Below are 11,703 nucleotides of genomic sequence, written 5' to 3' on the forward strand. Positions count from 1 at the left end.
AACAACATAGAAGAACTGACACCAAATCCTGCCATAGGCTGCTATACTATAGTGACTTCATGGAGCACATCACTGCCTGCAAGGAAGCCTCAACAAACACACGAATATAAAGTGCGAGGGGTGGGTGTTATAAAGAACCATTTCTTGGCTGTTTTAGAGTTGGGGGGGGGGGGGGGGGGAACCTTAGAACCATTTCCAGTAAACAAGATCCCCAGAGACACACTGGGAGCCACTGGTGTGAATGACAAATCAAAAAAGTGCAACATTAACACACTATGCAGCAAATAGATCGTTAGTGATCCAAATGCAGATTGCTCCAGCAGACACGGTAAACCCTGTGTGGGATCCCTCACTGCTGGACACTATCACAGACTGGCTGCTGCTAGTTCATGCACCTGGCTCATTCCTCCACCCATGGCTGCAACGGATACTTGTAACCAGGAGCTGGAAGTAAACAAAGAGAAAGATTAAAGGGAGAGCACTCAATATACTAGAACAGGGTCACTATAGCAGGTCGCAGACAGACACTGGCAGGTTAGAGGAACTATACCCAGACAGACAGACACTGGGGGTCAGAGACACTATACCAAGTCACAGACAGACACTGGCAGGTTAGAGGAACTATACCAAGTCACAGACAGATAGCAGGTTAGAGGAACTATACCAAGTCAGACAGACAGATAGCAGGTTAGAGGAACTATACCAAGTCAGACAGACAGACAGACACTGGGGGTCAGAGACACTATACCAAGTCACAGACAGACAGACACTGGGGGGGTCAGAGACACTATACCAGGTCAGACAGACGGGGGGGGGGGGGGGGGTGTCAGAGGAACTATACCAAGTCAGAGACAGACATTGGGGAGTCAGAGACAGTAGCAGGTCAGACTAAGAAACTGAGGGGGGGATGAGGGGGGTTCTTACCAGGTCAGACACACAGACATTGGGGGGGTCAGAGACACTATACCAGGTCAGACAGACATTGGGGGTGAGACACTATAGCAGGTCACAGAGGTGGGGGAGAGGAAGGAGGCAGACATTGGGGAGTCAGAGAAAGAAACTGGGGAGGGGGTCAGAGCCTCAGAGGCACTATAGTATACTGGGGGAGGTCGGAGGCAGACATTGGGGAGTCAGAGACAGTAGCAGGTCAGACTAAGAAACTGGGGGGGTCAGAAGCAGGGAGAAGGGAAACATAGTGGGGTCCAGCCAAGGATTAATCAGATTGAGGATCAGGTTAGAGCAGTGTAGTAGGACCCCAGGACACAAGGAGGGATAGGGAGCTGCAGACTGGATCTGAGATTGACTTACAGGAGATCTGTTCGGCTGGGATTCCCACGGTGAGTGTGTGCTCCAGTTCGGAGGAGAGCTCACTCACATCACACGGTTTAGGATCAGATTACGTTTCCGGACCCAAACATACTGACAGTGTGGGGGAGGGGCTGGGATTACATTCAGGCTAGGAAGGGGTTAATCTCCCACTAAGTGACTGGTGTGCAGTTTGCACGTTCAGCAGCTGACAGCACACACACCATGTGCAATTGTTTGTTTAGCTACCAGTGCCAAACCTCTATATAAGGAAGATACATTTAAAGAAACTTTTTTTTTTTAAACGAACCGTTTTTATTACAGATAAAAGTATTACATAGATAATTCTCATGGCAGGTCTTATATTTCCGGATATAAAATCATCTGGCAGCATACAGCATAATAATTAACCAATCTCCTCAAACTAATCACCATTCATTGTATTGAAAGGTAATACACAGTTTGAACAAGATTCTGGAGCAAAGTTCGAAAAAGAATGTTAAGCAATCACCATGGAAACCAATGGAACGTCCATGCTTATTGCTACACATTATTATTATTGGTATTTATATAGCGCTAACTAATTCCGCAGCACTTTACAATATTATGAAAGGAGTATATTTATAATAAATGAGACAATTACACAGTGACACAGGAACAATAGGTACACACTGAAGCCATGCAGCAAGGAAGGTTCTGGGAGATAGCATCATTCTATAATAATAAATGTCTCTTTAAGCACCATATGAGATAATGGGGGGATTCAAGTGTGTTCTGAATCATTGTACATCATTATAGCTATAAAAAATAAATACAAAGTTTTTCTATTATTAAAGGGTCTCTGTCGTGGTTTGTTTATCGATTCCCGTTCCTAATGCCCTTATTTTTATAATTTCTGCCTGTGCTGGGTCTCAGTCCTGCACGCCTCCATTTTGTCCTCCTCTGTCCATGATGTCTGCAGAGCGCCTTCTGTGGGATTCGATTGACTGATGGATTGTGGGTAATTGATTTAATAAACTGAAATTACATTTTGCTTAAGCTCCGCCCATTGCCAGAGATCACGCTCCACGTGAGAAAAAGTCCATACGTCCTGTTATGTATAACTTTAAAACAAAAATACATTAAAAAAAAAATGTAAATAAGGAGAAATGGAAGGACAAAAAAAGGACTATTTTTTTTCATTAAATCGTTAAATCGACTAATTGTTTTTCATTAAAAGGTCACTCTACGCACTGTAGTGGTTATAGTGCCAGGACTCTCCTAGCATTGAGTCAATTATTTGACACTTACCTCAGTTCCCATGGCACCCTTGTTGCTTCTGGTTTCCTCCACAGTTTAAAGTTTGGATTCCCCTTGGCGGTCACATTTGTGCAGAGTAAAAATATACTGAATTTTATTAAATTAAAGGAACACAAAGCAATCTAAAGCAGTTTACATTTCTGAAGAGCTTTACTTGTAATGTCCCTGTTGGATTATTTTATAAATGTCTAGGTTTATAGAACATTATACATTGATAAACTGTTTCCCCCCCCCCCCTTCCCAGTTGTCTCATTAAACTAGAACTCAAAATGTAAAGTGAGGGGACTGTATAAATCTCAGCACTACTTAATGAGCTGTTATAGCTGTATTCGTGAATGGCCAATCATGGAGATGCAGTACTTGTACGCAAGGTTTTAAATTTGAAGCCTCAGCCTGGGCAAGGTCCAGCACACGACTGCCATGACAAGGGGGATGGCTAGCTGTAACCGGAGAAACTTATATTACAGCTAATGTAAACTAGCATTTGCATAACCTTCAGTAATATTAAATGCAGGTTTTTTTGTGGGGCTGGGGGGTAAATGTCTATTAAATGTTTTTTTTGTTTGTTTTTTTTAAGTACAGTGTTTCTTTAAATATGAATTGTAAAACTGAGGCTATAATAGCCACGCTATTTCTGCCTCACTTTTGCTATTCAGATTTAAAGGGAGACTATAGGCATCTAGACCGCTTCAGCTCATTGAAGTGGTCTGGGCGCAGTGTCCCTGTTCCCTTCACCTTGCAATGGCAATTTCTGAGAACCTGCAATAATTACCTTGCAGGGTTAACACTGCCTCTAGTGGCTGTCAGTCAGAACTCTGTCGGCATGCCAGCCTCTACTTGTTATATTTTAAATAAAAACAAGGTACTCAGTGACTCCTTTCTCCCCTTTATAAACCTCCTCTCTTAATCAGAATAAGATTTCACAGCACTACTTCAGTAAATTACAGTGACTCCTTTATTTTTCAGGAGGACCTTCCAACGGTTTAGGTTGGAGCATTGTCAGATCCTATTAGAATAGTGGAATAAAGTCACTTTGCAATTTGTTAAAGTGGTGTTTTGCAATATTTCCTGATTGGTTATTCATTATGTATGTATAATTCTTCTAAAAAGGTGCTATAACCAGTGCACGACTAAAAAGAGGACAGTATTATTAGTGTAAGTAAATTACTCAACTCCTGGACCTTCGCTAGTTTCTTCCTTTTTTTTTTTTTTTTTTTGAAGAGACACTATAGTCACCAAAACAACGTTAGCTTAATGAAGCAGTTATCGTATATAGATCATGCCTCTGAAGTTTCATTGCTCAATTATTGCCCATTTAGGAGTTACACCACTTTTGTTTCTGCCCATGCAGACCTTGATACACCTCACCTGGATGTGACTGACACAGCCTGCATAAGAACAAAATTGCTTCATTTTCAATCAGATGTTAACTTACTGTAAAAAGATTTTATCTCCTGCTCTGTAAATTGGACTTTAAAAACATACAGTAAGCTCCTGCAGGGTCTAGTAAGCTATTAACAGAGCAAGAGATAAGACATTCTAAATTAAACAGAGTTTGCAATAAAGGAAGTTTAAACACCACCTCTCTCTTTAGGAAGGCTGTGTAAGTTACATGCAGGGATGTGGGACTAGCACTGTATAAACAAAGTGATTTAACTCTTAAAAGGCAGATAATTGAGCAGTGAGACTGCAGGGGCATGATCTATATACTAAAACTGCTTCATTAACCCCTTAAGGACACACGACGTGTGTGACACGTCATGATTCCCTTTTATTCCAGAAGTTTGGTCCTTAAGGGGTTAAAGGGACACTCCAGGCACCCAGACCACTTCTGCCCATTGGAGTGGTCTGGGTGCCAACTCCCACTACTCTTAACCCTGCAAGTGTAATTATTGCAGTTTTCTATTAACTGCAATAATTACCTTGCAGGGTTAACTCCACCTCTAGTGGCTGTCTACTAGACAGCCACTAGAGAGCACTTCCTGGTTTCTAGCACAGGAAACCTCCAGGGTCGCTCAATTCCCCATAGGAAAGCATTGAAAAGCATTTTCAATGCTTTCCTATGGGGAGCTCTAATGCGCATGCAGCGGGGTCTCAGGTAAGTGACCTTAAGGGGTTTTCACCCCTTCAGCTACCGGGGGATGGGAGATGGGAGGGAGAGGGGACCTGCAGTGCCAGGAAAACAGATTGTTTTCCTGGCACTGGAGGTTACCTTTAACCCCTTAAGGACACATGACATGTGTAACATGTCATGATTCCCTTTTATTCTAGAAGTTTGGTCCTTAAGGGGTTAAGCTAAAAGTTGTTTTGGTGAGTATAGTGTCCCTTTAAGGAAATGGTTATTGGAAGGTAGTGTTTGCCAGCTACTGACAGTCTGCTATTTCGAAAAGCAGCTACATGTTGACAGTTTCTACACAGCCTTTCATGCAAGAGATAAAGTTGTTGTTTCGTTGTTTGTTTGTTTTTTTAAATATATTAAATGAAAATTTCCACCTTTGAGTTGAGAGTCTAAGCAGCAAAATCAACTAATCTTAATGAAGTGAATTTGGTGCACAGATGTTGCCCCTGCTGCAGTAAACAGTTACTTTAATCCATTTCTATGTCTGACATTAGCATGCAAAATGTGACACCAGATGCCGATTGAGTTTCAAGTGGATTCTCTGTGAGAAGCATTTCAGAGGACAGATGTCAGTCAACAAGCTTGATAACAGTTGCTGGTCAGGACATGTGTGATTAGTGCAGGACCGTTGGTGGATCAGGCTGCACGGTCTGTACTGGGATGAATGTAAGTTTAGATGGTTACTCAAAGCACAATGACCAATTTAGTGATTTGAAATATTTATGGTGCCTGGAGTCTGTATGTGTGATTTGCTTTGAAAGCACTGATTATATGGAGTTTAACCCCTCTGCTGCCTGAGCTTTAAGACCACCTCTGGACATGTAATTAATTAACCCGGGGCCTGCTAATGTAATTTCTATGCACAGAATTTCATTCAGGGGTCAATAGCAGTAAAATAAATAAAGTTTCAATAGTTTGTCCTTTTAAGTCAATCAGGTAAATATTATTGTAGTCTTTACTGGGTGAAAGTGCAAGAGGGCCAAGTATAAATCACTTCCACAGCACCGACCGGTATTTTCCCCAAGATGTACTGACCATGTTTGTCAAGCTCAGCATTCCACTGATACGTGGCCAACAAGCATAGCATCATGAAATTTGACAGCATCTATATATCTGTATAGTGTAAAAGACAGGGCTGACTTTTTCTCCTCTTATAAAATGCCACAAACAAGCAGTGCATATCAGATACTGTCAGAAGTTATTTTGTCAATAATAATCAGTCTGAAATGGCCAATTCCTGATATTAACCACAAACATATTGAAAAGTGGTAGATAAGATGGACCGTAACAGAATCTGTAGTAGATCGAAAAACTAAACAGTGTGCAATCATTTATACCTGTAAGAAGTACCTCTAAGTAAATGGTGCAATCTGTGAACGGCTAAAAAGCAGATATACATTTACTTGTATCCAGTTTAGAATGAATGCATATAATTCCCATAATCCCTTGCTAGCCATAAAACCAGGAAGTGCCATTTAAAAGGGTCTCGCAAAGACCATCTGAATGACTTTGTTTGACAAAGCTCTCCCTGCATTAATGGTGTATGTATAGCAGACTTACATTAGTGTAGTTAAAGGGAAACTATAGTGCCAGGAAAACTTGTTTTCCTGACACTATAGCTTCCCCCTATGTCAAGGACCCCCTCCGCGATCCAGAAGGGTTTTAAAATCTCCTGTCACTTATCTGGGTCCAGTGCCAATGTCACTCGGCGCAGGTCTACCTTCGTTCCTCCCCCAGTCAGCCAGTGCAGGAGACCGAATGTGCATGTGTGGCAATGGCCACGCTTGCATTAGAATTTCCCCATAGGAAAGCATTATACAATGATTTCCTATGGGGATTCCGGTGATGCTGGAAGTCAGTTAGGAGACAGACTAAAAGTCGCAAAACAATCTGGAAGTCCCTCTATTGACTGTCTGGTACACAGACACTAGAAGTTGGGTTAACCCACAAAAGGCAATTATTGCAGTTTATTAAAAAACTGCAATAACTACATGCTCATGGTTAAGGGTGCTGGGAGACTGCACCCAGACAACTTTAATGAGCTGAAGTGGGCTGGGTGCCTTTAGTGTCCCTTTAAGCCTCAGAAAAAAATAGGGACCCATATCCAAGTCACTGTGGACTTCCTAGTAATGTGTATAAAATACATAAAGTCTTCTAATAATTACACAATACAAAAATGGCAAATTATTAAATGGTGATAGAGACGTTTCAAGTAAACCAGCACTTTATTGGTAATATTCGGTTGGAGGATACATTCCAGTGAAGAAATAATGAGGTATGAGGTCAGGAATGGACCAGACAGGTTATTGTCTGTGCAATTGGAGTGGTAAGTGATGGAGTTTTCTATTTCTTCCATTCATTCTTGTCATAGTCCCATTTGGCTGAGAAACCTTCTATTGGATCGATTCTCATGTCCAACATCCTCTTTGTCTGAGCAGCAACCCATTCTTCGGACAGAGTGTGCGGGACATCCCCAAAAACTACAGAGGAAAATAAATTAATATTGAGGGTTATTTTGGAACAAACATATGGAATTATCAATAAAAACAGTTAATTGGCTGCCCATGACCATGACCAATTGGGCATCCATTTTGTAACAGGCAACATAGAAATCAAATAAATGTAGTTTTACATCTGCACTCAATGCTTTGTTCACGACTTCAGGTTAAACGACATGGAGGTTTAGCTGGTGGCATTATAGGTTTAAAAGGAAGAGTACAATAGATCACAAAGGGACAACCTGCTAAATACATATCTAAAAAATTATCTGGAATAATCTGTAATTTCAAAATGTGTTACCGAACCACTATCAGAGTAAGTCATTACTGGACTTTGCTACGTGTGATACACACCATCGACATCCTAGTTCAGGTTTTCTCTAGAGTAGAGGGAAATAAATAAACATACCAGGAGGATATCTTAAAATGAAATAATAAGAGAATATCTTTGGATTGTCAGTGTCCAAATATTTTCCTTTTAGTCAGGTTTCCTAGCCAAGTGCAAATTTCTACTATCAATTTAAAAAGAAAACATAAGCTTAACCTAACATTAATACCCAGTATTATGAATGATTTGTTTTCTCCAAGTGATGCAACCGTTATCTAAATAATTTAAAGTATTCCTATTTTACAGTTTAAGCAATCCTTAATCATTAATGTCAGAGCTGTGTGTGCTGATAACATGCATTAAAACCAATTGTGCCAAATTATTTGCAACAGACAAATCCACAGACCATTAGAAAATTAACATTTTGAATTACGCAACTTTAATTACACTTAATTCATTCTGCAGAAATACACTACAAGTAGTGATTAATGCCCATGAAGTATATCAAGTTTGCAGAATACTGTCTTAATAATGAAATAGGCAAAATAGTGCGGTCTTACCATATTTTCTCTGCCAAATTACAACAAAACCAGTCAATCCCATTAAGAGGAGTGTGCCTCCAATGATAGTCTTCCATTCGCTTGATGCCTTGTTCATATCAGCATAAGTCTCATTGAATTTTATACGGTACACTGTAAAAGTTATTTAAAAATAAAAAAAAAAAGTCAGTAAAATATAATTTCAAAATACAGTTTTATGTAAACTACAAGAAGTTGATAAAACAATATATTTGTATTTTTTTTTTACAGCTACAGCAACATATGCATTGTATAATTTTCCATCATATATCATACAAAGGTAAAAGGCCAAGAAAAAACAATGTCTGGAGATTAATTAAAAAAATGTCTAACCTAAACCACACAATATTCTTTGTCAAAATAAATAATGGATCAAGAACCCGCTAGAAAGGGAAATGTTTTGAGGAAAGTATAGAACATAGAAGAAAACAAGGGATGGGAAAAAATAGAATAACAGGAGTGAGGTGAATAATGTATGGAGAGAGTATAGGCTCTCAGGGCTATAAGAGACAGATGGAAGGTGAAGACCAGGTAGAATTGCTTTAGCTGCAATAGGAATGTGAAGAGTCTTTTTATGCCCTGTAAAATATTAAGAGGAAATAGATCTAATAAACAACAGAGCTAAAGCCTGATCCGAGTGAATTTCTAGATAAGGCTTTACACATGTACCCAAAATTTACTTAATCTTCGAAAGGATCAAAATATGCATGTTTTTGACATGACATTTTTTTTTAATAAATATTTCAAATGTGACTTACAAAAACTAGCAATTTAATTGGAAATCAAGACATTTCTATTGTTAAAGATGTGAATAGGTTTCCTTTCAGTAAGTAAAATACTTCACCGAGTTCTGGAACAGTTTGTATGCCCAGGTCAGTGAGCAACCAAGAATTGTAGTTATCTTAACAAATAAGTTAAAGTCAGGATGGTGCTTAGAGTTACCCTTTAGGTGACTGGGGCTTGCTAAATTAGAAATGTGACATTTGAGGAGACATGGATTTGAGTTAAATGATTTAATAAAAGCATGGACAGGAGTGCATACCATTGGTCAAATCTAAGATAGTGGTAGCTTAAATGCATTACTGGCAGTAGGACAGAAAGAGTTTGTTAGCAACAATATGTTAACAGGGTATACATCACCAATAATGTACATCACAAAAGGACTTACACTCTAGCTTCTCATTGACACTCAATGATGCCCATGTGCCTTTCTCCTTTTCTTTCAAAGCTTTCTGTTCAGCAGTAAGACTGTCAGTGAAAGCAATATCTGGAAGTGGCATTTCCCGGCGATCCACATATATAGGAAGGCTGTACGATTCGACTTTCACAACACCAGCTTAAAAAGATAAGGCATTTAATTAGCATATAATAGTATAACAAGTCAGGGTTCAAGAACTAACAGATCTAGAAATGATCAATGCATTTTATTACTACACGCACACAGGGCTTAAAAACCTGTAATCTTTGAGAATCTAACCATAGGTGGATTACTACTCACCAGGGACAATTTACTCACAAATGGCTATTGGTAATTGGGTGTGTGTGTGTGTGTGTGTGTGTTATACACACACAAAATGCAATTTTTGCCAATGCACTTGGCAATGTTTAGTGTATGTGGACATTGAAATCAGACTGTTTAAAATCTATTCCTTAATAGTTAATTTATTTTACATAAAAAGGAAGTACTACTCACATTAAAGGAATTATTCACATACACAAAGAGATTTCATATCACATATAATCTTTAACTTTACTTACCATGTCCTTGCAGACAGGCAGAGGTAGAAAGCGCTCTTCTTCCAACTAAGCTCAGAAGCCTTGAGGACAACATTCTGCAAATCTATATAATAAAAGGGTGTATATTACAGACATAGTAAGATGTCAGGACTGATACAGGAAAATGTCTGACTATGTGGTCTATGACAAAGGTGCCTTTCGCTAAACAATACCAGCCCAGTCTAACAGGAGCTGCATGCACAATGTCACACAGACTAATAGGATAGATGGCCTATGTGCAAGGTCATAGTGCCTTTGAAAAGACATTTTAGTGCAGAATGGACATGAATTACGTTTTCCACTAACTATCCTAAATCTATAGGATTAATTCTCTAAATAGTGTGTTGTGGTGAGCTGAAGATAAAGCCAAGCTGGAGATAATGTTCAAAGCCCGCTGTTTTATCTTATATTTTGCATTTTGGTAGACAACTCACAGCAACACATTTATTTAGAATGTAAACTCCACCTTATGGTAACTCCGTGTACTGTTCTAGTTGTAACATAGCTTATTGTGGCACAATAATATAGTAATCGATACAGAGCTGTGGAATATACTGCTATTCTACAAATAAGAACAGTTACATTTTCTATGAAGCTATAAAGGTCACAGCTACCTGGTCCATTGTTCTAATTGTAAAATAGGATTTCTCAATAAGATTATTTCATATATCATTTATTTTGTCCCCAGACAATCTGAATGAATCTTAATTTTACAGGAGATATGTTGCCATTGCATGTATCAGTGTGAGATCCAATTATGCTCTTGGGACTAACTCCTAAATAAGTCCACAGTTAAATAAGTTATGTCTGCCATTTAACCTGTGGCTAAACTGCATGCAGTATACTTCCCGATTATATATTTCCAGAAAGAAGGTAGTTGGCTTTCTATATTGGCAATGGTTACATATCAATAGTGAAATGTGTATTATTGGAATGTGATGACACTGAGGGCTTCTAAAAGACATAGTAAAACCGTGAAGGTCGAGTGGTTTCATACTGTCAGTTTATCTTCCAGAAGGCAGTTTTTCCCCAAAATACACACCTTAGCATTAGGATTTTTTTATTATTATTATTATTATTATTATTATTAATTAGGGCTAGGAGGTAATATTCAGTTAATATTAGGGCAGATCTTCTGGTCTGCCTTAGATTGATGGAAGTTACACTCCCAGACAGGAGCTGCGGTCTACATTCTGTCACTCTTTTGTTTTTACATACACAGATAGATAACAGTTATACACACACTATAAAGATATAAATTTATATAGACAGAGTTATGGAGCCCTGTGTGTGAACATTTATAAGTTTAGACATTATTTCTACACACACTATAAACACAGGGTGTTTGCTCACACACAGGCTCTGTCATATAATACTTAGTTTATAGAACATTTTATGACCTCCCAGTGACCCTGGCCTCCCATAACCTTATACCTAGCATTAAAGCTGGCTCCCCCGGATACTGTGTGCCCCCAGGCCGGTCTCCCCGGATACTGTGTGCCCCCCATGCCCGGGTCTCCCCGGATACTGTGTGCCCCCCATGCCCGGGTCTCAATGTCACCCAGCAGGCCCCAGCCCCCACACAGCCCTGAGAAAGACCCTGAGCTCCCCCCAGCCCCATGGCTGCCCTCCCTCCTACCCAGACACCAGACACCATCCTCCATGTCCACACCCGGCACCCCCGGGACTCCTCACCCGCAGCTCCAGCCGCTCTCACCAGCCGAGAACACAGAGAGGACACCGGAAACAGCGAGACGGGGGATAGAAAGGAACCAGAGAGAGAGACACCGCCCCCTGCCG

At 39.8% G+C, this 11,703-nt stretch overlaps 2 protein-coding genes across 2 annotated transcripts in view; both read right to left on the reverse strand.

The window, feature by feature from the left end:
- Nucleotides 1–1,444, reverse strand: part of LOC134579510 (dual specificity protein phosphatase 22-A-like) — a 52,998-nt gene extending 51,554 nt beyond the window's left edge. Inside the window, exons 1-2 of the mRNA XM_063438819.1 lie at nt 1,309–1,444; nt 396–444 (exon numbers count right to left, since the gene is read on the reverse strand). Of these exons, the coding sequence (XP_063294889.1) occupies nt 396–416 (21 nt within the window). The 5' untranslated portion in view covers nt 417–444; nt 1,309–1,444. The remainder of the gene's footprint in view (nt 1–395; nt 445–1,308) is intronic.
- Nucleotides 1,445–6,929: 5,485 nt separating this feature from the next.
- Nucleotides 6,930–11,703, reverse strand: LOC134579351 (cytochrome c oxidase subunit 4 isoform 1, mitochondrial). The gene is made up of 5 exons (XM_063438621.1): nt 11,599–11,703; nt 9,886–9,967; nt 9,296–9,463; nt 8,110–8,241; nt 6,930–7,203 (listed from the first exon to the last, which is right to left on the reverse strand). Exons 2-5 carry the CDS (start codon nt 9,956–9,958, stop codon nt 7,067–7,069), a joined length of 510 nt encoding a protein of 169 aa, XP_063294691.1. The 5' UTR covers nt 9,959–9,967; nt 11,599–11,703; the 3' UTR covers nt 6,930–7,066.

The sequence above is a fragment of the Pelobates fuscus genome, chromosome 12 (assembly GCF_036172605.1).
Source record: "Pelobates fuscus isolate aPelFus1 chromosome 12, aPelFus1.pri, whole genome shotgun sequence".
NCBI lineage: Eukaryota > Metazoa > Chordata > Amphibia > Anura > Pelobatidae > Pelobates > Pelobates fuscus.